Below are 26,601 nucleotides of genomic sequence, written 5' to 3'. Positions count from 1 at the left end.
GCACCAAGGCCTCAGAAGCATGGAAGCTCTCCAGGCTTTCTTGCTGCCTTGTGTTTTATTGGAGAGTGGTTCTGGCACAGAACTCTAAAATATATGCAACAACAACAATAATTTCCAGGACTGAGAAAGAAGGAGAGATGAAAGGAGTAATTTACCATCCCCCATCCCTGAACAATAGCAGATGAGGATGTAAGCACATCTCAGCTCTATAATGTATTAATTGGGACATTTTCTATAGTTCAGCAGTGGAAAAGAAGACAGGAATCGTGCAATGCCCTGAGCTTCTATTCCCAGCCTGGGAGACAAAATTGTTCTGTGCTGAGATTTGGCTCAGTCTCAGTCTTCTGCTCATGGGGAAGAGAACAATTGCCCCAAGCCTCCTTTACAGAGAGAAGGGAAGATGATGCAGAGACCAAGTCAATTTTCAGTCAATTTTCAGGCTGAGTAGTGCAGTGCAGCTTTGTTGAAGTGGGTCTCCAGTGGGGTTCCTATAAATCAAAGGGTGCTGCATTCCTATCACTATTCCATTCCTATCACTACCAGTGATCTGCTGAGTAGTCCAACCAGACAAGGATCCTGCTTACTCCTGTGAAGGTCTGTTTGTTACAGGGATAGAGAGTCTCACCTGTGCTGAAGATCTGCTAGAGGGGAATTGTCAGGAGTGGGCAGGTTCTGCTACTTCCCTTTGCTATGTTCTTTAGATGGCTGGAATGGGAAGTCCAAGGACTGGACATTCTTACTTGTCTTGTTCTAGGCATCTGCATCCACAAACATCTAGATTTTAGCAGCTGCCAGGGCTGCCTAAAATATTTTGTCTCTCTCAGTTCCTTTCAGTCAATCTGTGCTTGTCCAGTGTGAGCATTTCAAAGGAGAAGAAAGGGTTGTTGTAGTGTAAATTCAGGAGTCAACCATTGCTGTAGTGAAAAGTCTCAGTGGCTACAAAGCCTTCTGCTTCTTGGCTGAGGTAGGCAGTGTTGTTCTAAGTCCTTCTCCTTTCCTTGAACTCACACATGGGAAGAGAAACCATTTTTTACTCTCCTTGATATTTTTCTTTAATCCAGATGAATGTCGTGCTTGAACTGATGTTGCCTTTGGGCTGGAATAAGCATACTTAGCATTTGAGCAGAATTTCTTGCCTGGAGATTCCTAAGTGCGTGATCAGCGTTTCACCAGCGAGTCTGTCCATGGGTACTGAAGTATGGTTACCTTTACAGTTCACTGAAGCTGGCAGAGTTCTCTACTTCATGTGATGGCTGTGCACTAGCAGGGGCTGTATTTCTCTCTCCTACTCTGCCCTTCTTTCGCAGTGTTTCTTTGGAGTGGAAGCAGTTCCTTTTCCCATTTCATGTGTGTTGTTTCTTCTGAGACTTTTTCTCCGACTCTCCAGCCTTGGAGAAAGAATACCTCCCAGAAAGGGTCTCACTGGAACTGGCCTTGCATATTTGAGAAGCTGATGGAAGAGCAGGGCCTTTCATTCTGCAGCTACTCACTTTGAATCAAAGGGTGCAATACCAGTTTAGTGCTGGCTCTGTAGTGTGAGCAGCAGTCCTAGTGCAGCCTCAGCTGCGTAGCCCTCTCCTGAAATGCCTGTGAAGTTTTGGGAGACAGACATGTTCCAGCAGTTCTCAGCCTTCAGGATGTCTGCTGGTTCACTGTGTTCCTCTCTGTTGAGTATGAGCAAGAGCTTAATTCAGAGTTGTGGTACCTAACACCTTGTTTCTTATTCTCTTTCAGATCACCAGAAACTGGAACGTGAAGCTCGAATTTGCCGACTTCTAAAGCATCCAAATATTGGTAAATTTATTTGGTCTCAGAGGGGTAGGGGTGAGACAAGAGTAGCAGTGTGTCTCAGCTAGCATGCTGTAAGAGAACAGATGTATTCTGAATGTTCACAACAGCTTGTCAAAGTTGAAATCACCTCAATAGTTTATCTCTCTGTCAAATTTTGCATCCAACCCTGTCCCATGCCTTAGCATCCTGCCCCAGGCGTTCACCAGAGAGTGCAGTGTTCCTCCCTGCTCCCCCTGCAGAGCTGTCCCTGCTCTTTGGGTGGGGCATGACTCTTGTCTGCTCATCTGACATTCTGCAATGGAAGTGAGGTGTTGTGTTTGTTTTCTCCACATCCATACTCTGTTTGTTCTCCTTGGCCCTTACTGACATGTCAGTTTAAATGCTGTACTCAGAGACAAGCATGGGCTAATACTTCAGCTCCTCTCATTGTAGTGGCCACTTACTCTGAAAACAAGGGACCAAGACTGAATTGCCTATGTTGAAGGGGGGAAAACAAAAGAGTACTGGAGCAAAGGGAACAGTTTGTCTAAATATAAAAAGGGAGGCAAAATAAGGCACAACATTAAAAAACCTAACTTATTTACTGAAATGTAAAGAGAGGGCACGGATTTTTATCTAGTTCCAAAGCACCATGGAAGCTTGGACCATTAATAATCCTCTTTTTAGCTTTTTAAAATAAATAAAGCCTCTAGGATCCTAGCTACAATTTGATTTGAGCTAATTTATTTAAGAAAACATTAGGAAATACCAAACTGCCACTTTTAACAAAACCACAGTTAAATATCAATTCCTGGGAAGACTGTGATGTATTACTTTGTATTACTTTTGCATAAATCAGTCAGTGGAGATAATACTTTAAGGGCATCTCTCTGGTCTTCTGACTTTCAGCTTTGTAATCATTTGCTCCTGCTCTGAAGCGCTGGGAGAGGAAAGGTGCCTTAGAGCATCCCCCATGGACTGGCATCTCTACTCTATTCCATGTGTGATCAACAAGCAATTTCCACAAGCTCAGGACCTGACTTAATGCAAAGTTCCTTAGCAGCAGCTTTTAATCAGAAAGAGTTTTCTTGCATCTGAGTGTAGCTGTGATGTAGGTATGGCTTGAGAGGACCAGGGGCCCCCTTCTGCAGTAATTTGCACTGATGAATATATTAGCCACTAAGTTTATTGCTTGGCAGTACTCACACTGACTAAAACTCTAGTTATTGCATTTCATTTGCTCTGTAAGACTTGCTATACTTAGTTTAGTAGGTGATGTCACTTTATATTTTGACCTTAACTTCACTTCCATAATCTCTCCTTTTTATAATTTCTTACATCTTTTCTTTCCAAACCTCTCACAGAGTAAATTTTATACACAACAGGAAAGCCACTCTTATAAGTAAACAGCAGGGAGAGAGAAATATATCACATTCCTGTTTCAGTTCTGCAGTTGTAATGAGTGGCAGTGCTTGTCTTCTGTTCTGTTGTGGTTTGGAAAAGGCAGTTTGGGGGAATGTCAGTGGGCCCTTGCATTTTCTACAGAGAATTTCCCACCTTCCTAGAAAGAAGAGATTTTCTTTTAAGAAAAGGAACTAGTCATTGTAAACTCAATGAGTGCTTACAAATAAAAATAAGGGAATCCATTTTTATGCCTACAACACAGAATCAAAGTGCATTGAATAAGACCTCAAGAAGGCATATGGTTCATTCAGCAATCCTGTGAAAATCTTTTATACCTGGCTGGTTCCAGGCATGTTTGTACTTAAAAACCTTTAATCCTTTCACAGCCCCTGGTGGCAGTCTTTCAAATGTTTCATTTTTCTGTCAGTTAAACATTAAAAACATAATTTGCCTTTCTCTTAGCTTGTTGTTTCTAGTTGTATCTGGAGTATCTGGGGAAAGTAGTTTTTCTTTCTTGTAACAATCTTTTACATATTTGAAGACTGTTATCATGTCTCTTTTTAGTCTATTTCTTCAGACTAAACAAACCCAGTTCTTTCAATTTTTTCTCGTATGTCATATTTTCTAGACCTCCAGTCCTTTTTTTTCCTTTTCCCCCTCCTCCTTCTCTGGACTCTCTCCAGTTGCTTCATATCTTTCTAGAAATGTGATGTCCAAAATTGGGCATGACTGAGGTCATGTCAGTGTTGTCCAGAGGGGAAGGAATTGCTTCACCTGTCCCACCAAAGATGTTTGTTTTGTACATCAACCTTTGAAGCTTTCATTTAAATATATTGTTGATGCACATTTGTTTTTTGACACATTATTGGTCCAGATTAGTTTCTGCAAAACTTCTGGCAAGCACATATTTATATTTTTTTTTCTTGTATAAATGAGAATCCCTATTGAACTGACTGTATATTACCCTTATCTTTATTTAAAAAGAGAGGAAAAAGAAGAAATCTGGTCTGGGGTTTCACCTCTCCCCATTTGTCAAAACCATTTTGATTTTTCTTCTGATAGTGTAAAAGGGTTTCAGGTCCCACAGGAATATGGTCTTTGATAACAGTGCCATGTATTGAATCATGTAGCTAGGTAATAACACTGTTGAGTACTGTTGGACTCCAGTCAAAATCTTGAAGATATCACTAGATTCATTGTTCCAGTTTGACAATGATAAAATGTGAGTATTTTTTTCAATGAGTTGTAAACACTGTTGTCAGCTAGTTCTGAATACACATTTTTTCTTAATTGCTTGTGGAAAGAGCGTGTAAGATGCTGTCAGAAGCCTTGCTGAAGTCCAGATGCTACATGCATTGCTGCTTCCATGTTCCTTGGACTTGTTAGTTTGTCATGGAAGGGAAACGTTGCTCTGATGAAGTGTTTTTTTTTTCCTCGAAATGTGTATTAGCAGTTAGTAATCACCAAGTTTCTGGCATTCCATGTTGTAAACTCTTCTGAGTGAGTACTTGGTGTGTTGCCTCAGTGTCAGCTATGTCAGTAACACTTCACAACCCAAAAAGAATTCTGCAGCTTTTGCACTTGCTTTCAATTTCAACTTCTGTTGTTACTGTTTTTGTTGCAAACTGTGTTGCAGCAAATGAACAGGGAGCTGAGCCTGTAGCAAGTCTGGGCAGAAGACTGAAAGTTAGAACTCTGAGGCAGGCTGCTTTTCCCTCTTGCCTGTACACAGGATATAAAGCAAGCCTGCTGTTGAGTTTGTGGTCTTAAGCATTTACTGCAGGACAGTTGATTCTGAACTGCAATGCACTGACCATACCACTGCTACTCTGATAAAATAAAGATTTCTCTAGAGACAAAGTAGAAGTGATATTCCCATTTGCTGTTGGGTTTGTTTTTTAATGACTGCTTTCTGAGTTATCCTAACATGCCTTCATCAAATATCAGCTCTAATTAGAGGCTTTGGCTCTGTAGCTGGGTGTTTGGCTTGTCTTTAGATGCACATTATGGCCAAGGTAATCACAGTAGAGTAATCCTTCTAAAAGCTTGGTGTTGCAATAGGGGTTTTTTGTCTGGACAAAAGAAAGTTGACTTAAGGCAATTTTCTTCTGATTTCCATCTTATGGTATGCATTATATGGAATGTGTCATTATAGCTGGTCAGACTTCACTAGAGTAAGGATTTCTTTCCCTAAATTTCAGTTTGTTCTTTCTCCTTCTGACAACTACTAGAGAACTTTGCATTCTGGCCCAGAGAGACATTTGCCAGCCATGGTCATCAAATACAGCAGAACTGGACAGAGATCAGTCAGTGATCTGTTCTTTTCAAAAAAGGCACCCATTACTGAGGATATGGATGTGTAGAAAAGGCAGAAGACAACATCATTAAAACTCCACTGTCCATAAAGAGATAAAGTGCCTGTGGAAGTTGGTGAGAGTTATGGCTCTGTGGGAAATTCCACTTCTAGAACAACTTAGTGTTCAGTGATTCACTTAGGTATAGATCTTGTGACATTAGACATGGGTGTATTTGTGAATGTGTACAAGAGAATGATACAGCTGCTTCCTCCTTAATCCCTGTTTTGCTGGAAAGAGGTAGATTTCTGTAAGAACAATCATAGCCCTGACTCTTCATTTGCAGATGCTTTGCTGGTTGTGCCATTGAAAATTGTGCAATTACTAAGATCAGAGCTAAACTTACAATGTCTTGAATATCAACTCCTGCTTAAAGGAAGAGCTGTTTGGTCTTCTGCTTAGTTGAAAACTTTAGTCAGTCTGAAAATCTGAATTTGATTTTTAAGTCCTGTAGTTCATCCACTACAGACACTATCTTTGTGAAACATTCATTTTTCCCTCATACTTCCTGCTACCTATCAAAGGTTTAAAGCAGTAACAGAGCTGGGAACCCTAGAATATTCCTGCAGGTTTGTTCAATGCAGATATGAAGTTCAGAAACATGACCTTTCCTGTCTTATTTCCCAAAGCAATAATGATGCACAATTGAAAGTCATCATTCATAGTTTTGAAAAGTCTTTTCTAGCATTCTCCTACAAAGGTAAGGTTGTGACTTGTTCAGTGTATAGAGCAGAAGTCTACTCTATGTGTGGGTTTTGTCCACTGTGTTGTTAGGTGTTGCTCTTCTCCTAAATTTTCTTTGTTATGGCAGTGTAAATATGGGTCTCTTTTCTGGATTTGTCACCACTTGATCTGTATTTTTTCTTAGGTGTTTTTAATCTAACTGTATAAAAGAAGTTCTTGAAGATCTTTTGTTCACAGTTGGAACTGAGCACTTCTGGTTGGTCATTGTGCCCCAGCTCATGGCAGCCCATTGCTGTGAAGAACTGCATGCACTTAGGTCTAGAATAATAAAACCATATGTTTTAAGAGAAGTTGGTAGTAGCCCAAGAGCCAGAGCCAAAATATTTTCCTGATTTCTGCCTTTGTATCCTCTGCAGAATGCTTCAGACTTAATTTCTTTGAGGGAATTTATAGCAGTGGTGAAATGCTGTCCTCAGCATCTATCAGAATTATTGCTTTTTCAGGTTTTTCCTACTTCAGACTTCTCCAAAATATGCTTGCACCTGAATTCTTCCTATTTTAACTGCTATCTGTTGGCTTTTCTCAGCACAAATCCACAATTTTGGGCATGTCCTTATTTAAAATGGGGAGAAAATGGTATAGAAATCTCCTGTGAATTAGAAGAATTTCTTTTGACCCAGTTGAATTTCATTTCCTTTGACAAGTGGTCTGTCCTCCTCCTACCTCTGAGTTGTGGGAGTGATTTTTATGGATGTGTATAAGAAAAGGGCTCCAGTTTGTGTGTCCTTAAATGATGGTTACAGATGAGGTGTGAAGTGGGGCAAAGACAGAAAGAAGGATGCTGTGCTTCTGTGTCCAGCCCAGCTGGATTATCCCACAATAGCAAACCTTTGTGGGAAACAGGGTGTGTGGGTCACATCTGCAGACTTAATACTGGACTTGTTGTCTTGGTGGTATCAGCCACAATTTCAGGTTCACTCATTCCTCATTTTAACATACTAGTCTTGATTAGAAAGCCTTCAGTATTTCTCCCCTGCTGCCATTTGAAATGTTTTCCTATCACCTTTTCCTTAACAAGAGATTTGAATTGCTTCCTTAGTGAACAAGAAAAAAAGTGTAGGCTGTGTTTTCCCGTAAACAGCAGATTTCCTTGTTTTCATTTGGCTGCAGGCATCCAGACTGCCTTTGCATTTGGGACAGAAAGGATGTAATGTGCAAAAATAGTTAAAATGCAGGGGATTCTCCAGTGTTTTGGCCATGATTGCTCCCTATGGATACTCAGGGGTGTTCAAGTGGGATGCTCCCATGCATGGCTGGCTGTTTAAATCTGCTGCCCTGCAATTTATTGTTGAGGGACTGTTTCTGGTGCAGAGGGGATGGTATGGGGAAGGTAGAGTAGGGGGAAAAGAGACCTTGTAGTAAGAGTTATGCTTTGAGACTTTCTCAGTTACTGAGCAGCTTTTCCTTGGAAGTGTTATGGAGCTCTCTGAGAGGACAGCAACCTGCTGAGCTTCCTAAGAGGTCAAACAATAATATTCTTGGACTTAAACCTTTAACCTGCTCTCCTCCTACCCTGCCGAAACAAACAAAAAAACCAAAAAAACCCCGCCAACAAACACTCAAAAATCCCTCAAACAGACTATCAGCTGAAGTGTGTTCCTGCTACAAAGTTTGGGCCCTTGAGCTGCAAGTTACCATTTGTTATTTCTAGTCTCTGTACTGTTAGAGATTCAGGTGAGTGCTCATGCATGTTTGCCTGATGGAATGCTCTCCAAAACCCCAGGCAGTCCACCTTTTCATTTCTCATTCTGATTTTCACAGTTAATTATTTCACTATTATTTATATCTGTGTATTTTCTTCTTTTACTGCTGTCTCTTCTTATAGCTTTTCCTCTGATTTTAAGAAAACCGTTTCTACATAATCCATCTCAGTTTGGGAATAGAGTAATAATTGCATTTTTTTCCTTGCCAGGGGACATATTTATTCTTTATGTCTCTTTGGTCTATGCTAGAGACATATTTGGATTCCATTATTCATCTATTTAACTGTGAGATTTATCTGTGTGCAAGCAATCCCTTAAAAAAATAAATAGTGGGATGAGGGCCAGATTCTGTGCACTCAGAGGTACTGCGAAACTCAGAGGAGGATTCCCCTACGTTCTGCCTTCCCCCCACACTGAGGAATGGAGAGAGCCTCCTTTGGGTCCCTCTGCCCAAGGCCTGATGGCAGCAGGGGGTGGCTGCACTCTGGTCAGATCCTGCAGGCGACAGGCGGCCGTGCCAGGGGCTCCTGGCTGCGCTGGGCAGTGCCAGGCAGAGCCGAGAACATCAGGCTCACACAGCAAGGTTTGGGGATGGCAGGCACAACACCTGCCTGCAGGGATTCAGCCCTCATGGCAGAAATGCCAGGATGCAGAGCATTGCGTGAGAGAGCTAAAATTTGTCGTGGCCACTATCTGTATTTTATTAATTTTAATAAAGTGGGTGTTCTCTGCTTATTTTCTTTGAGACACCAGTGAAGTTGGCTTGTTATTATTTTGGGGGATTTTTAGAAAAAGCTCTCATATAATACTAGTGGTTATCAGAAGTACTTTGCTTATCTGCTATGTGGCTAATAGGAAATTATTAATAACAATTCTGGATGGTCATGATTGCACTGTTATCAGGAGAGCAGGAAATATTCCTGTGAAATATTCTTTTGGCTCATCTAATGTTTAACTAGGGCATTCTAGATGATATGTATTGTGTGCTGAACTTCAGCATTTCAATACAGACATTTAAAATCAAAGGGAGAATAGCATTTAGTTGGCACTGAAATATTTTTTAAAAATACTTTGTGTTTTTGGTTTTTTTTTCTTTTTTACTTTTGCTTTTTACTTCTGCAGAAAGACAGGTTTCTTACCAGGAAAGGTACTGTTCTCCCTGCAGCTCCTTTCTAGGCTGTGAATTTCTGTGCATAAGGGAATTTCCCAACTGGGCACTACCTTAGTCTCATTTTTAGGGCTGGAGAGTTAAAAAGGTTACAGTAAGAACAATGGTGAGGGGGACAGGAAATCCACCTCTGTGCTCGTGGGCCTTTTCATGCTTCCTTAGCACTGTTCCTTGCCTTTCTTTGCAGAGCCTGCAGCAGCTTGGTTCTGCCTGAACCTGAGCAGAGTGTTAACAAATCCTCCTTCTCTTCCATTTTCCAAAGCTTTGGAAGTGCATTTGGTGTAAAATGCTGTGTGCTTGGGGACTTTACAGCAAGCTGGTGTATGTCCAGCATACCCTGACCTCGCTGTGTCGGGTTTGGGAGAGGAGGGAAGGAGAGCACGTTTCAGAGGGGCTGGGGAACAGCAGCCTGCTGTGTCCTGTTAGCTAACTGTCCTGCTGCTGCTGGTCACTGCTCTGACAAAGCTGGGCATTAGCTGCTGGGACAGATGATTTCTAGAGGATTATTTGCATTACACAATTTAATGCTTTTTAATAGCAAATTTTTAATTAAAAGGAGAGTCCTTTTGGAAGCAGCCTAAGCAGCTGCAACTGAATTTTGCGTGTTTAATGTAATTAGAGAAACAGCTGGGGTGGGAGCTGAGCACCCAGCTCACTGGCAGGCACAGGTTGGTGGTGGCTCCTCGTGGGACAGACATCCTGAGTGATGTGAAGTGTGCAGGAAGTGTCCTGGCACACAGCCAGGCTCGGAGATGGTGGGACAGTTCCCGTCTTGGCTGCCCAGGCTGCTGAGCAGCTGGGGAAGCAGGGAGTGTGGGTGGTAGCCATCTGCCTCAGTTCACTTGTCACTTGTGCTGCCATGGACAATAGTGCTCAGTTTGCAGGCTGTCGGGCCATGTGTGTTTGTAACAGTTTCAGTACCTCCTGCACGTTGCAGAGTATCCATGGAAGAGAAATCAGGTAGACTTCACCCTCCAGTTTTATTCTGCTGCTTCTGGTATGCAGTGTGTCTTGAAATAAACCCTTGCAGCATCTTTAACCTCCTCCATTTCTCCATGATACAGGCAGATGTCTGATGTCTGGTTGAAAGTTGCTGAAAAGTGAAGCTGTGGTTTTTCCTAATGAGTGGCTGATGTTTAAATAACATGACTCAGTCCAGAAGATCCCAGAGCACTTTTGAGTTTGCACTACTGAGGCTGCATGGAAGAGTTCCTGGGTTGCAATTACCATGACCCAGGAGACAACCATAAACCTCTGCATTGTCTTTTATTGGCTCTGCAACACCAGCAACTTAATTTGAGAGCCCTAAATACTGCATTATGCACTTGATGTGTGTTGGTGCAGAGGCTGATACTGTCCTTTATGTGCCCATAGTATCAAAAATTAAAGCTTTACACTTTGGAGCACCAGTGAACCTAGATTTAGCAGACAAGATTACCTGTAGCTTGAACACTTTCCCTAAGGACAGGCAAAGACTACTGATACGTAGGAGCAAGCAGATTTCATCCTATGTTACCTTCTCCTGAGCAGAGATGAGTGATTGCTGCATGAAGATAATGGGAATTGTCCTGTGAAATTCTGCTTCTGTACTTACATTTGTTGCAACTTTGGAAGCTTCTTTGCTTTAAGATATTTACTTGCAGCAGGTTGCCAGAAATCACTCTGTGTTAACAAGAGCCTGCCTGCCCCAGGCATGGGCTGAGCCCCTGTACAGCCCTGCTCTGCTGTTTCCTGTGGATATGGGATACAGGGAATGTTCATCCTGGGGCTTACGTGGCAGGCACAAATCCTCCTGGCCTGTTGTGCTTGACGTAAGAGTAAAAAGATAATAATATTCAGCACACTGGACAGAGTGAAAGGGAGATGTGGGTCAGAACTGGGCTAGGCATATTCTGTGCTTGTGACCCCAATACCAATTAGCATTATAGATGTGACCTTTTAAAGACGAGATACCTGTTGCTTTTCAATGTCTTATGTTCTTGTAGTTGGGGTGGATTTTTACAAAATTTGATAGCTATTTTCTGATTTCTTCATTATTCACTTCAACTTTTGCATTCACAGAGCCTTGCTTTGCGTGACAGCAGCAATTTGCATTTGTTGTTAGGCTGGTGCAGTTTGTTATGAGGGAGATTTTCCTCTTATGTTCAGTTGGTTTGTATCACACTCAGGCATCAGAGAGCTGAGGCTGTCTGTACTGGATCACTTTATTCAGGCATGGAATGCAAACCATATGGCACAACTGTTACTGCATTACTGCTGTTTTTTACAAAAATGCCTAATTTTCTCTCATTAATATAATAGCTTATCAGTATTATTTCTTTCTAAAATAAAAAAGGTAAGTGCACAAGGATTTTGGAACACTTTGAAGTAGCAGCTTGAAGTTCTGTTCTTGAGGCAAGATTTCCAGTGAGACTCTGAAGACAGCAGGCAGGGAAAAGTAATATTCACAGCAGATGTTCTTAGAAAGTGCCTGAACTCCAGTCCACAGCTGCTGTGAGGTTCAGTGACCGCAGCACGTCCCCTTGAGCCACTCAGTGTGGTTTCAGGCTCTGTGCAAATACCCTGGATTGCATTAGGGCCTTGGACCTTGCACACACACCCACACAAGACAGAAAAAACTTGCCCTAACTTGCAGAGTGTGCTGAAGATCTGAGTTTTTGGGGAAAGGGAGCCATTTGGTATCTTTATTTTTCTGTTGTTAGTTACTTTTCCAAAAGACCAGTCTTGTGGGAGGTGCTTCCTGTACAGGTAAAATCAGTTTACATAGGATAAGGCTGAAGGGAAGACTGAGCAAAGAAAAGTGTGCTTAGAGCAGTTAGCTAGGTTGTGTCTTGTGTGTGTCTCACAGCTCTTTAACAGTGCAGTTACGTGTGTGCATTTAAAATTGGAGGGACAGCTTTGAGTAGCAGACCCTTGGTGTGGAGTACCACTGCAGTACCACATTCAGGAGATACTTTAAAAACCCATTAGGCTTTCTTTGTGGCTTGCTGAAAACATTGTTTCATCAAGATGCTGTATTGAAACCACTGCTTATTCCTCCCAGAATCTATGTGCTTCTTGGCAATATCATCCAAGTGGTGATGCACACTTTCTCCTGACTGAGCAGCTGGTTTTGTTGGAAAGCTTTCTACCTACCAGTCTGTAATTGATGCTGCTCCTTTGGACAGCATTTGTTCTGGCAGTGCTTACTAGTGCTCTGTGTTTTTTTAGGTATTATTTCAAAAGTTATCTGTAAGACTTGTCAGTCTTACAAAATTAGATGTGCTCGTGAACTCTACAAAACCTCTTTGGGTTTTTTTTTTGTGTGGATGGGACCTTTTTTTTTTCCCCTGAATAAAACTTTTGGTGAAGTCTTTCACCATATCCTGTAATTGATTTAGTGCCTTGTTGTCTGTCTTGCTTCTTTTTTCTTTTGTACTCCCCTCTCTCTCTGTTCCTGTGAACCTAACCATTGTAGTACATCCATCAGGGATCTTTGAATGGGAAGAGTCATCAGGTGACTCCAGCTGTGAGTGGTATTGGCAGGGTCTAATTTCCTACATCTAAAAGAATCCCTGTGTTAAAAGGGTTTGACTAGGAAGGAAATACAGTTTGAATTGCTGCTTCTTGGTAACAGAATCAGCTGATAGAAATAATCTACCTCATCTTCTGGTGAATAGAGTGAGATGAGCAAATACTGATCTCTTTTTTAGTTTGGTTGGATTTTGAAAGACACTGTTACTGTTGTGCAACTTCCCTCTATAGCAGCTTGAGACTCCTTTTGTGATGTGTGCATTTGTCTAGCCTACCCTGCTAGACACATGCTTCACTGGTCCCCTGATGACAGAATAAAACACAGTACTGCAATATTTTTGAAGAAAGGTTTAACTGGATGAATACTTTTGTTTTTATTTCTCTGCTTTTCTTGTTATGGATAATCACATTTCAGGAGTACTTTGCACTCCAGTGTCTCCATATAATTATATTTTTCACTCTCTTGTAACCTCTGTCAACAAGTTATACAGATATGAGCGGCTTTTGTGGGCTCTGTTCAACCACTGTGTTAAAGCTGAATTTATGGTAGTAAAGGAGCTGATAGACAGCGTGTCAGGACCAGCACCCTGTGGAAGAAATGGGATCCTCTTTTCATGGGAAGATGTTTGAAACAGAGGACAGCCCAGTACTTGAGTTTTGTTCTTGGAACTGGGACATTTGGGAATCTGTGTTTTGCCTTCAGGTGGAGGACATTTGCACAGGTTATCTTTAAGCAGAGAGGGCTCTATACTGTCTGGATGGTGCAGGTATCAGATGTTTGTGTTTCTTCACAGTGAAGATTCACACAATGTGGATCATATTTGTGAACCACCAAAGTGGAGAGAAGGCACAGAAACTTATAAATGTTTTTTATCATTCAGATATTTCTAAATATATGCCATTTTGTGGACTAGCTGAACAATTTTGGAAAAGACAGGTCATGTTTTTAAGCTAATTATCCCTTAGTTAGGGACGTTAGCACTGTAGTAGAAAGCAGGGCATTTTAACTTTACATGTCAGCAGAGTGAACCATGGCTCAGAGCTGTCCATTGCAGACTCCTCGCTAGTCAGGAAAGCTCTTGAGGTTCTGCAGGAGGATAGGTAAGCAAAACTTCAGGATGAAAAGGACACTAGGTTTTATTTCTGTTCTGCTACTGTGTATTGCTTTTATTTCTTTGCATCAGTGTGAAGGGCTGGAATTGAGAGTCATGAGAGTTTTGGTATTTTCAGACTTTTATTTTGATCCTTTCTGACTCCCCTTGTTGCTGTCCCGCTCCACACTTAAAGCCTATTCTGAGCTGTCACTCATTATTCCTGTGCAAGGTGGTGGTGCCCAGTGTAGTTTTTCTGGATTTTGCTTTCCTACCATTACTCCCTGAGCTTCATTACCTCAGCAGATGAAGTCCCAGGCAGATTTTATTCCGGCATCATTGTGGGCTGTTGTGAGGAGGCAGCTCCCTTGTTAAGTTAATGACCTGTGTCCTCCTTCAAGGCCTTCTTTTGCTTGCAGCCCTGGGGTGGTGCACAACGTCAGTATTTATGAACTGTCTCTGCTGTCTTGTCATGGTTCCTCACCTAAGGACACAAGTAGTGTTTTACTGTCCTTGAAGGCTCTTTTTGCTGCCTCTGCCAGTCTCTGCCAGCTGAATTGCTACTTCCTTCCCTTTTCATAATGTAGCTGACAAAATTGCTTTCCTTGGGACAAAGGAATAGCACCAATCAGCTCATTTGTGTTTTATTTTCTGATATAATTTGCTGTCCAAATCTTTGGATCAAAGTTTATCCTTCACTATTCCCCACTACTACCTGCCAAGATGTTTACATGTCTTTTTCAAGGCTGCTGTTCTCAGCATGCTGGTGGCTGTACTCCTCCATTGTGATATCACTCATGCCACTCTCCTCTGTGCTTGGTGGTTCTTGCACTGCTTTGGTGACCATTCAGGTGCCAGAGGAAGGAGAATGCTTCTTCATGCCCACTGTGCATCACCAAACACGCCCTTGTTAGTACCTTCAGCTTTCCTTGAAGAATCTCCATCTGTTCATAACATCTCTCGGCAGACTTTTTCCTGTGTTCTGGGTTTCAGCTCTTGTTGATGTGCTTTGTCCTGGTTTCACCTCAAGCAGTTTTCACTGGAGTGCAAACTGCCCTGCGCTGGAAATCCAAGTGTCTCTTTCAGCTGCTTTCCATCCTGTTTCCAATCTTCAATGGAAATCTTCTCTCCTAGGAAATACCTTTCTTCTCACTTGTGTTTTTCTAATTCCGCCTCTGCTGCTTTCTGCCAAGTGGTCGGGAGGCAAGTTTTCTTGTAAACACAAATTTGCGTTACAATAAAGTTATTACAAACCCAACTAAAACTGCGTTTGTTTTGTTTGCAGCAAGTGATTTACAGGACATAGTTGGTCAGGGTGATGTGTCTGTTTCACACATTAGGAGCAGCATGTTGCACCTGAATGCTGCCCTGGCTTGTTCACAGCATTTTGGTGGATGGAGTGCTCTTCCCAAACCCCTGCAGTTAGGTATGCAGTAGAAATGCTAAGGAGAGGAAACTGGCCAAGGGACTAGGTCAGAGATAAAGGGAGAAAAAATATGGGAATCAGCAGGCAAAAAGAACAAGGAAAGAATTAAATCCTCTGAGGAAGGGTACTGGTCTCTGCACGTCAGGGCTACTCTCTCTTCTGGGTTTGAGTGTGTTTGCATGCACATGGAAGGGTGCCTGAACAAAGGAGAGTTGCAAGGAATAAAGAAGAGCACTGACAACATGTGCAAAAGCTGTTCCAATGTGCCCAGTGCTAGTTTGAAATCTTCCCAAGACAGTGATGATGGTAGCTGATGTCATGCACTGATAAGAGGTGCAAACTGACTTCTTGATACTGACAGAGAGAAAATCATGATGCTGGAAAAATCAAGGAAGGTCACCTGCGATGTATGTGGAAGAGAATGGCAGATAGGGAAGAGAGGCAAAGGTACCATTGACAGAGCAGGATAATGAGATTTTTCTTGTAATGATGAGAACAGTCAACTCTGCTTTGGTCAATACTCAATTACAAGGTGTTAAAGTGACTGAGACCCAGTCTTGTCTCAGCTAGTTGCTTTACTTGGGTGAATCAATAGACAAAGATTATAGATGGTCATATGAAGAAGACATCTTGTTCTAGTCAGGATGTGAAGGCTTAGGAATCGAGTGAAAGAGAATTGCTAACGTGCGGCTGATTGGCAGGGAAAGAGTGATGCTCTGCAGCAGAGGAAAAAAGCAAAAAGTATGGTTTCTGTAGCCATATGAAGTTTCTCCTCTTGGGTTACAATAGTGCCTAGGTATCCAAGAATGGTCAAAGAAATGGAGATTTTGAATCAGGCAAGAGGAAATGGCACTGTGCTGAATGCATAGATACTGCCTATGTGTAACATGGGGAAAGGAGAACAGAACCTCAGAGATCAGAACCTCAGAGATCCCAAAATATTAGGGGATAGTGGCCCATCATGAGCCTGGGACATGGAACAGTAAAAGATGAAAGTTAATTTAGGTAATAGGAGCAGAATTAAGGAGGGATAGCTGAAGGCGGATGAAATTTTGAGAAGCGGAATGTGATCAGAGATGTCTGTGGAAACAAGCGGGTCAGAAAAATGAGACAAGAAACTGGTTCTGAATTTTGGGTAAGGATTTGCAGTGTAAATCAGAATGGAGTGAGGAAAAAGAAATAACAGAAGAGAACATAGTTAAGCCTTACAGATAAATGGCAGAAAGGAGACCATTGTTACTGACATTCCAGTACAGTCAGAGTTAATTTACGGATTGAGGGCTTGTTTCAGGACTTGGGAAAAAGGTTTGTTTTACGAAATAATGGATTGGGAGAAATGCCAAAATATGAGCATGTAGGATAAAGTTGGCAGATGTGAAAGGAGGGTACTGAAACATTAGAGAAGAAGAATGAACAGGAGATCAAAAATACTGAGAGCTTGTTTTGATGCTGGAGAGGGGTGAATGTGTGTACAGGACACCCATCTGTTCCTTTGAGATAACAGAAGAAAATAGGTCACTAAGGGAGCACACAGAGTAAAGGGCATGGGGAATTAATAGACTGAGTGGGCTGAGGGAGGACTTGGTTGTGTGCATGAGTTTGATTTGTGAAGTGTCATATTTGCTACATGCTCTGTAAATCTCCAATTCTTGATTGTTTTTGCAGTGCGACTCCATGACAGTATTTCAGAAGAAGGTTTCCATTACCTCGTCTTTGATCTGTAAGTGTCTGTCTCTGATGCTTCACCAGTGATGCAGTCACATTGGCGGTTGACTAAGAGTGGAATAAATAGCACCTGCATTAGTAGCATTCTCCCCTTCTCTTTTGAGACCTGTAAATACCTCTAATAGACCTCTGGCCTATTTGACAAAAATCCATTGACTGTGTGGTGGGGACAGACCAGGAAAGCTCCTGGCTTCTGTCACCAGGTGTAAGTGTGGGATGGCAAAGAATGTCTATCCTGTGTATGGAGACTGATTTTTGTCTCTGAGGCAGCCCGACAGGGGTCCTTCCCAAGCTCAGCATACACCTCTGCTCAGCAGGGGTGTGTGGGCAATTCGTGCACAGTGTGTCCACAGTGTCCTGTGCACTGCTGGTGCAAAGGCAGTCCAAGGGCTCAGTCATGTGGATGTAGCAGTGCTGGTGCCATGGTGGTGGAGCTCTGCCCTGGTTCCCCTGGAAGGCAGTAACCCATGCAGGCTCTGGCCAAGGGCCCAGGTGGGTGGCCATATACATCCTTTAACTGTACAAGCATGGGCTCTGTAACATCCTTTGTTCTTTTGCACTCCAGGGTTACTGGAGGGGAGCTCTTTGAAGATATTGTTGCTAGAGAATACTACAGTGAAGCAGATGCCAGGTAAGACTGTTTCCGGACCCTTGCATGCATGTTCCATGTACATGTACAAGTGGAATGAGTTTCCTGACTGCTGATCTGTGTGTGACTGTGTTCTAACACTCTTGCCCCTTGTCTGGATAAAACAAATCCTCTTTCTGCTATTAGCATGAACTTAATTGTCACCAGACAGCCTGACTCAGTACAGCTCTAGCCCTTGCCCACTTGGAGACATTGCAGTCTCTGCCACTTGCAGATGTTGTGCTCTTTGCTGGGAGATCCACTGTTAGCAGTTTTGTCTACATGGCATTTTTGGTGACAGAATGTCCTTACAGAGCAAACGTAAGGGAGAGCTGTGAGGGTGCTGCCTGCTTGGCCCTTTTCTTCTTCTAGCAGGGTTTCCAGTGAAGTGCCACTGCTGTTGGGCAGATCCATTCAATTTGCCTGTGTCTAGGTAATGTTTACAGGACAGTGAGGAGAGGGGGCTTTGAAGGCTGTGTTTCTGTGGAAGCCCTCTCTGACTGTCAGCTGGTCAGTGCAGTGACAGAAGGCACAACATGAGAGAGCAGCCTTCATATTTTGATGTTAAAAAGATTCAGTTATGCCCTTCTGTTCCTGAATGTGTCCCCTCTCTCCCACTTGTGAGTTTCCTGAAGTGGCACGTGCATGTCCCTGTTTATACAGGGTGGATGTTATGTGCAGCAGTAGCTGAGGGTGTTGTCTGACCCATCCATCTGCTGGACATGCAGCATCTGGAATCAAAGCTGGGATTAGGCTACTCCTGCTCTGCTTTTGCATGGCCTCAGAGTGGCCCAATGGTGACATTTCACCCTGCAGACTGAACAGCCAGTCATGTTCTTATCCCATAGTAACCCTTGCTGAAGCAGAAATCAGGGGAGCCATGAGAAGAGAGGACTAAGAAGGAAGTAGTGGGTACCATGGCAGGTTGAGCTTGGTAGGCAGTACTTTAAGGACAAAGATACTGAGTACAGGGAGGGAAAGAGAGCGTGGCCTGGGGTGTTGGTGTAGGTACTGCTAATGGAGTCTGCAGGCACTTAAGTGCTTTCCCTGTGGTTCATTTACAGTGTGTGTCTTCTGGTCATTGCAGGCTTTCAAATGAGGCACTGCCCTGTGTGCTCTGCCAGGAGCCATCTGGTGATTGGGAAGGCCAGTGAACTCATCAGCTCTGCTGGAGCTCCTGGCAGAGAGGTCTGAGAGCCCCATAGGTGTTTTCAGTGGGGTGTACAGATCCTGTAGGCACAGAATCTCAGATGGATACACAGTCAGTCATGCCTCTCTGCCTTGAAGTTGGGAAGTTTTGAGGTTATCAATCACAATCCTTCCCCTGTTCCTCTTGCCAGTGCCTGCTCCCTGAAGTGCTCAAAAGCTGTCAGTGACTGACACTGCTCAGGAAAATTATGGCAGGGTTAGGGGAAAAGGAGGACTGTCTGTGAGCCTTCCTTAGGGTGCTCAGCCCTCTGACTGTCAGCTGGTCAGGTCTCCAAGTGCCCACAAGATGACAGAGTGAAACTCCTCCCTTTCTCTCCCCATGCTGTGCTGAATTCCAGAGCAGTCTGAGAGAGCGAGGGAGCGAGGTCTGTGCCAATGTGCCGTGTTTGGCTCGCCTGGGACACCTCACACTTTTGCCATTTTTGGCCAGAAAATCTCTCTCGCTCAGACTCAGCTCTGTTCTAATTATACATTTTTGTTTTGGGAGCAGGGAGATTTTCATGGATTCCGACCCTGAGGATCATACTGCCAGCTCCAGAGGGCGGGGGATAGCAAACACACAGTCCTGTACCTCCTCTCCTCACCCTCTTTCCATCTTTTCCTGTAGCCTTTTTTTCTTTCCTCAAATATTTCACTTATTTCAAATTTCTTCCTCTGAGATTTGTAGAAGTCAGTGAAGCATCTGAAAGATCCTACAGTGAGGACATAGACTTCTCTGAGTTGTCCACATCTGCGTGCTTACTGCCCAGCCATGGTTGTCAAAATCCCTATTCTGTTCCACATGCACCCTTGGGAGCCAGTAAATGTTTAATGGGTGGGATGGTTCTGACCTGGAATCTCACTCATGGGTGGATTGTGCTGTTGTTATGCGACAGGTGTAAATAACATCTTGTTTTTGTCCTTGTGGTTTACAGCGGTGGGAATGGCAGAGCCAGGGTTTTCTGTGAGCTGGGGGAGTGCAGCACGCTGCACTTAACGGACTGAGTCTGCTTTTCAGATTACTAACCCCTTAAGTGGGATCTGTACTTAAAAGGCACCCAGCAAGCGGGTGTGTGTGCACATTGTGTATATAAAGTGCTTGAGATGCTGCTCTGAAAGCTTTGCAAACTGGCAGGCACCCAGGTGTCGTCATCCTGAATTTTCTGGGGGAGGCTGCTGCTCTCCCAAAGTTTATTCTTTGCTCAGGACTAGCCCGGTGGAATGTTTCCTGAAGTGATTTGGTCTTGCTTGCACAATTTTGGCTGCTGTTTGAAGATACTCAGATACCTTGGTTGTTCTGTGTGGGGTGGGCACTGTTGGCTGAAGGAGCAAGTGAGAGGCTTAGTATGATGGGAAGGGAAGGAAGGACAGGATGGGAGGTAGGAGAGAGACTTTGTGGTCCTGCTACAGAAAGGATGTTTGGCATACTGTTGCTGGGCGGGCTGGGGTCGTTCAGCTGTGATGGTGCGGAGCTGTGGCATCCACTGCTCACGAGGAAGACATTCAGCATGAGATCTTGAATGCCCTGTAGTACAAATATAAAAGTTAGGGAGGTAGTTCTGGGACGAAATGAGATGTTAAATGTGTGTGCGTAACTTTGTGTGTCTCTCCCTTTTATCTTGCAGCCACTGTATTCATCAGATACTGGAGAGTGTGAATCACATTCACCAGCATGATATTGTGCACAGGGACTTGAAGGTAATGTTTCCTCTGTGCTGTAGTCTGAGGAGAGCAGCCAGGGGATCATTGGAAGAGGCAAGACAGGAATATTGTGTTGCCAGCTGGCAGAGATTTTTGCGTGGGGTTTTTTTGAGTTTGGTTTTGTTGGTTTTGGTTTTTTTTTTCTTTACTTGAACTGGGTTCAGGGGTTCCTGAAGCACGAATTTGCTTCTTCAGAGTTTTCTAGAGGGCTAGAGGGTGTGATGACCTCCCAAGGAGGCTTTCAGTCTTTGTGAAACTTGCCAGCTCTCAGCTTCTCTGAGGCAGCTCCAGGATAGTTGTGAATCTTGGAGAGAAGTATGCTTCCAGAGAAACTTGGGTAGGATTCATTATAATGAAGGACACTTTCTAGTTTGTGATTGAAGAGATCTCTAGAGACCTGGAGCAATCTTTGTTCAATCTGCCAGGATGAGTTTGTCTGCACAGAGCATGTATATTTTTATTCTGCAGTGTTGCCAAATACATGCCACTGCGCTAGGGCAGAGATGTTCAACAAGAATTTTTTGTGTTATTTCTTTCTTCTCTCATCAGTAGAAGCACTTCTAATCTAAAACCAAAACTGCTGGCCAGTTAAAGACTGGATGAATCAATCATTTGACACATTATAACACATTTATAGCCCCCAAGCCTCCACAGTAGAGTCTCCTAAACTCCTAAACTGGGCAGCTGTGCTGGGAGCTGGGCAGGCTCCAGAATGAAGAGATTTGTGCAGCAAAGTCTGCGTGCCCTGGAGCCTTCTCTGTCTAAAGTGGCAATGGTGATGGTCACCAACAGTCCAGTTAAATTAATGCAGGATGACACCTGCTGCTAGTGTTGGTTTGGGCTTGTTAAACAATGTGTGAGGGGGAAGGTAGAAAAGTATTTTGCAGAGAGCAAGGTAAAAGCACGCTGCAAGCTTGGTAGCAGTGTTCTTCTGGTGTTTTGATCTAGTGGAGAACCCTTTGTGTTTCTGACAAACTCCCATGCAACACTTTTGACCTTCTGCTTCACTACACTGTGAAAAAAAGCAAATGATCTACTGTGGACTGTGGCTGCTCCTGATTAGACCCAACACCAGCTCCTGAGAAAGCAGCATCCAAGAGGCACTAGTGCCCAAAATTAGGGAGTCTATGAAAATCAATAATGTTTCCAGTACAGAAGAAGCTTTCATTGTGTTCAAATATAATCTGGTTTTCTTCCATAAGTTTTGTTTGTAGGAAAGCTAGCAACGTGTTCAGAATTTATCAGCTTCTAGACACTCCCTGTTGTAATTAATATGTTTCTTCTGTTGCTTGCTCTGATTGTCTGAGACTATCCAGGCGTGAGGAGTAACCATTCCTTTTAGCAATGAAAGTTCCTATGCTTTTTATTTAACATTTAGCTCCTCTTCAAAAGCTTGGCCTTCAGGGTCAGTGTGTAATAACTGCAGAGCCAGCTTCAAGTAAGGTTTTGTCTTTTGCACCTCACTCTCATAAGTCTGTCTTTTGGCTGACATGCCATTAAAGAATGTCAAATGTTGAGCTGCCTATAGGGACTGTAAGAAATTAGGGGGTGCATTCACATCCTCACCAAAACGTATGTGAAACCTGAGACAGCCCATATGTTGGCAAACATGCACATGGATAAGCACCATTAGCCTTACGGTGTTGGCTTCTAAAATAGAGGTACAAAGTGCTTAACTAGCACAAGTCTTTTTAAATATTGCTCTTAGTCAAGCTAAGCCTAGGTGCAATCTGGAGGTGAGAGGGATGTTCAGAATATTTAATTGATCTTTTGCTTTAGGGTCTTGTTTATAGGGTGAATTTTCATTAGTGTAGCCTAATTACTACAATCTTTTCTTCTTGCCATATAGTGAAAAGCCAGTGGCATCCAAATGTACTCAGACCCAGCTGTCCTTCCTTACCTGCTGCTTATGGCAAGGACTGTGTTGAGGAAGGCTTTTCTCCTTTCATTCAAGGTGGAAATAGGCACATGCCCAGTACTTCAGAGCGGATGAGTGAGCAAAGCATCTTGTGCCTGTCAGGCAGAACAGGGCTAAAGAGTTGCTATGGGGTGGAAATAGTGAACAGGCTACAAAAAAAACCCTTTTCAGATTTTTGAAACTGAGACAAGCTCTTGTTTCTGGATTTCCAAGTATTCATCCTGCTCTGTTAAAAAATCAACTTGATAACAAATTGCATAAAAGATGAGAAGAAGTTAGGATGAGAAACCACTGTTTCACCTGCCTATCTTCAAGTTGATTTTCCTGCAAAGCCGTAATAGCCATTAGCTTAAAGGCTTTGGTGTTTCAAGGGGTCCCAAGTAGCTAGCTGCTCTGGTACTTCAGAGGAAGCTGCCAATTCTCAGTCCACTTTTTGGAGCTGTGTAAAGCCTTCTGCTGAAGTCCTCTGCTGGAACACAAGAGAATTATGGTTTGAGTGAGATTCATTCAGGGTGGAAATATGAGGGTCAAAAGTCTGTCTCCCTTTCCTAGCACATGGAAAAAGTGACATAGTTGCTTCTTGGATAGGTGATGGCAGCAGTAGCAAGACAGAATATTTTATGCTGCTGTAAATGTGTAGCATGAAAAAATTGCTTACAAGAATACTCACTGCTGTGCTGCTTATGCCAGTTTGAGGCTGAGGCTTTTTCTATAAGGGATGAAAACTACTGCCTAGCCAGATGATGCCTTCCCACATTACAGCAGTGTGTTTGGCAGCCCTTATTAGCATCATATTTACTTTTTCAGTGCCTTGGGGACTGTCTAATGTTCAAGGGGAGAAACATCACTGCAGATTGTATCTCCTGCATTGTCCCTCCCTTCTTCCCCCGCTTCCCTTTCCCCTCCTCCCAGTTTTCCTCTCTGAGGAGGGCAGAAGAGAATTTTGGCTTAAGTGCTGCAGGAGCTGTACTGCCAGTGCCCTCTGGTGTCAGCATGTAATGTATGGGCTGGGTTGGAAGAGGCTCTGTCTCCCACGGAGGAGCCAGAGGATTTGTGTTAGACTTGACAATTTTCTGCCACTCTAGGTCAAGGCTATTCTTTGCTGTTGCTGTGTCTTCTGACCAGGTTTAGTACTGCATGCTAAATTCAGTCAGCAGGTGCAATTTAGTGATGTGAATCCTAGGTAAAAGGTTTTAACAAGGATGTCAGTCTTTCATTCTTACTCTCTTTTTTCTTTCTTCTCCTCAGCCTGAGAATTTACTACTAGCGAGTAAATGTAAGGGTGCTGCTGTCAAACTGGCTGACTTCGGACTGGCTATAGAAGTCCAGGGAGAGCAGCAGGCCTGGTTTGGTAAGACTGTTTGAGCTTCCCCAGCTTTGCTCCCCTGTTTTCTGGTGGCTGATTGAGTTGCATCCTGAGTACTTTGTCTCAGCTCTTCAGCACACTTCTCTGTATTTGGCTGTTTCTTTGCCAAGCACGACAGCCTCTGGGTCTTAGGCTCAAGCCTAGGTGAAATAGAGGAAAAACTAATAAAGAAAGAGAGAAAAAATGGCTATGTGTTTCTCTATTTTTCTTCTTAGTTTACAGTAGATGCTAGTGTCAGAGATGAATGCAGCTGCTAAGTTTAGACCCTGATCTGAACTTTCCTACTACTCAGAAGTGTAGACATCTGGAATTTTGTTTGGTCACTTTACAGAAATGCATTTGACCCAGCCTTCCTCAGGCACATTTGGATCTGACTTTATCTTTGCTTAGCTAAAGCACATTTAGAAATGAGACTTTTTCAGGTTAAAAATCAGCTCTGATACTCTGCAATGCTGCAGATTCTGGAAAAACTACTTCTTTTTCTGGTCTCCCCATACCGCTCAGCAATCAGATGTGTCCCATTTGTGTCTTGTGTTTTCAAACTCCAAGCCATTATATGTAACAATTATATAAGGCCTGGCATACAAGTTTGTGCCCAGGTGGTTGACATGGTCCCTCTTATTTGTCTGGTTTTTTTGCAGTACACAGGCACTGGATCCCATCTGATTTTCTGTTTTATTTTAGGGTTTCTTGCCTCCTTTTGCTGGTTTACCAAGAGACAGCTCTAGCAAATAAGAGATGAAGGGTGTGAGAGACAGGTTTTGGAATTTGTTAGTTACCACTAGTGGATTTTGTGATATGGCAGTCTCTCTTCTGCTTGGGTACTGTAAGTACTTCATGTCATCCATTTTCTGGCAGGGTTTGCTGGTACTCCAGGCTACCTCTCCCCTGAAGTCTTGAGAAAAGATCCTTATGGAAAACCAGTGGATATATGGGCATGTGGTAAGATTTGACAAATGTTTTACACTTAAACAACATCATTCCATGTAAAAGAATGATTTCTTGTAGCCTTTTGCTGGGAGGGTGCACAGTGCTCCTTCTTACTGGGTGGAGACATGAAGGCACAATTGAGGATAAGCACTTTGTGTAGATGGAATGAATACTGGAGCCTGAACTCACTTGATTCTGGCTCCTAATCTTTTCCTTGGGCCATCTATCAGATGTTTGAGACTCAAGAGATAGGACCTGTCTATGCTTTGCAGAGTCAGTTGTTTAGATAACTGTAGCAATTTCCTATTACACTAACTATGTAAAAGATTAAATACTGAGGAGGGATGATTTTTTTAAAAGAAACTAAGTAAGTGTTAATATATCTGGGACAGATAAGTTTAAAGATTTGTGATATCAGTGTTGCCTGACATGGACTAAGTAGTTCTCTGCAGGCCAGGAGTGTCAGCTTTGTCAGTGTCATTTTGTGTCCCAACACCATGCACAGTAAGCATCTAAAAACAGAGTCCTTCCTAAAACATCCCTTGCTGCCCAGGAACCCTAGGAGATGTGACTTCATCTTACTCTGAGAGCAGCTGGGGGTTGTGGCTCACCAGGCATGGTAGCCAGAGGAGGGTAGAAGGACATTATGCAGCTCGTTCTAGCTCCTGACACTGGCGTTAAGAGCTGAACATGAAGTGCCAGGGTGAGGTCCAGCAGGTGACAGATTTTGTACTGTGCTTTGCTATCTCAGAAGGCTAAAAATGATGGCAAATGAATCTATGGAGCAGTCATTGCCTTGGGGACTGTCAGGAGGGAAGGAAGAGGGGCTGAAGGAATAAATGGCATATTAGCCTAACCATAGTGTATCTGTGTCTCTCCCTCCCAGGAGTGATTCTGTACATATTACTAGTGGGGTACCCTCCCTTTTGGGATGAAGATCAGCACAAACTCTATCAGCAGATCAAGGCCGGAGCCTATGACGTAAGGGCACTTTCTTGCTGAGTACTGCATGGGTGTAGAAGCCATCCAAACATGGCACTGTTGTACCTGGTGTCCTGCAGCAGGCCAAGCTTCTGTGCCAAGTGATGTTTGACGTGCTCATACACCTCGCTGTCTTCACTGCCTGGGATACAGCCCTGGCTGGGGCTGCTGGAGGGATATGAAGGGAAAGCATCACAGCGGGCACTAGAACATTGGCACTTGTTAGGGAAATGCAGAGGTGGGAAATGGTGTCTTCTAGTAATGCTGATATTTTTGGTGGAGTAGAGGGAAGATAGAATAATGAAGGAGCTTGTCTTTGTCAAGGCCTAATAAAAAGTATGGGGATGTATTCTGTAGAATATTAGCTTCAGTTATGGTCTTGTACTTCTCTGTGCTGTAGTCCATGGAAAGCAAGGAGCCCAGTGAGAAGACTGAATGGTGGGGGACCATTGGAGGGGTGGCTTTGTGGTGGGGATCAGCATGGTGGATTGGGTTGGAGGCTCTTGTAAAAAACCAAGCAGATCATGGAACACTTCTTAGAGCACAGCAAAACTGAGGTGTAAAAAGTGCCTGGAAGAGGAATAGCAAGGAGGTTAGTACTGAAGAAAGCAAAGGTGGAATAAAATATAATTTGAGTACCACAACTTTAATGTTTGACATAAATTCTTCCATGTAAGGAGAGGCTTGAGAGGGAAAAAGGAACTCCTGGAAATCCTAGCTCAAAGCCTGTGGGTATGAATATCAAGAGAAAGTTGGGGAGTTCTTTTTGTAGGCTGTCTTGTGGTTTGAATTAAACAAAAATAAAACCCCCAAAGGTGAGGGTTCTGCTGGACTCCTTCTGCCAGTTACCTCCCAGCTTCTGTGCTTGAGACCATGAGAGCAGCTGTACTGGTGAGCACAAAAGTCTGCCTATGTCCTGGCTCTGTGGCTCTCCTGAGTGAAAGCAAAGTGTTGTCTTTGTACTTGATATCTTTAAATGGACTTGTGTTCC

The 26,601-nt window shown here is 43.2% G+C and overlaps 1 protein-coding gene across 26 annotated transcripts in view; it reads left to right on the top strand.

Moving 5' to 3' along the window:
• Positions 1-26,601, top strand: part of CAMK2G (calcium/calmodulin dependent protein kinase II gamma) — a 118,013-nt gene that overhangs the window by 50,279 nt on the left and 41,133 nt on the right. For all 26 annotated transcript variants that reach the window (XM_063163811.1, XM_063163814.1, XM_063163802.1 and 23 more), the window contains exons 3-9: positions 1,735-1,794; positions 16,839-16,893; positions 17,464-17,529; positions 20,340-20,412; positions 23,582-23,684; positions 24,558-24,641; positions 25,516-25,610. In XM_063163811.1, coding sequence (XP_063019881.1) covers positions 1,735-1,794; positions 16,839-16,893; positions 17,464-17,529; positions 20,340-20,412; positions 23,582-23,684; positions 24,558-24,641; positions 25,516-25,610 — 536 coding nt within the window. The remainder of the gene's footprint in view (positions 1-1,734; positions 1,795-16,838; positions 16,894-17,463; positions 17,530-20,339; positions 20,413-23,581; positions 23,685-24,557; positions 24,642-25,515; positions 25,611-26,601) is intronic.

The sequence above is a fragment of the Melospiza melodia genome, chromosome 9 (assembly GCF_035770615.1).
Source record: "Melospiza melodia melodia isolate bMelMel2 chromosome 9, bMelMel2.pri, whole genome shotgun sequence".
NCBI classification, from domain to species: domain Eukaryota; kingdom Metazoa; phylum Chordata; class Aves; order Passeriformes; family Passerellidae; genus Melospiza; species Melospiza melodia.
This window is presented reverse-complemented; position numbering and strand designations above follow the sequence as displayed.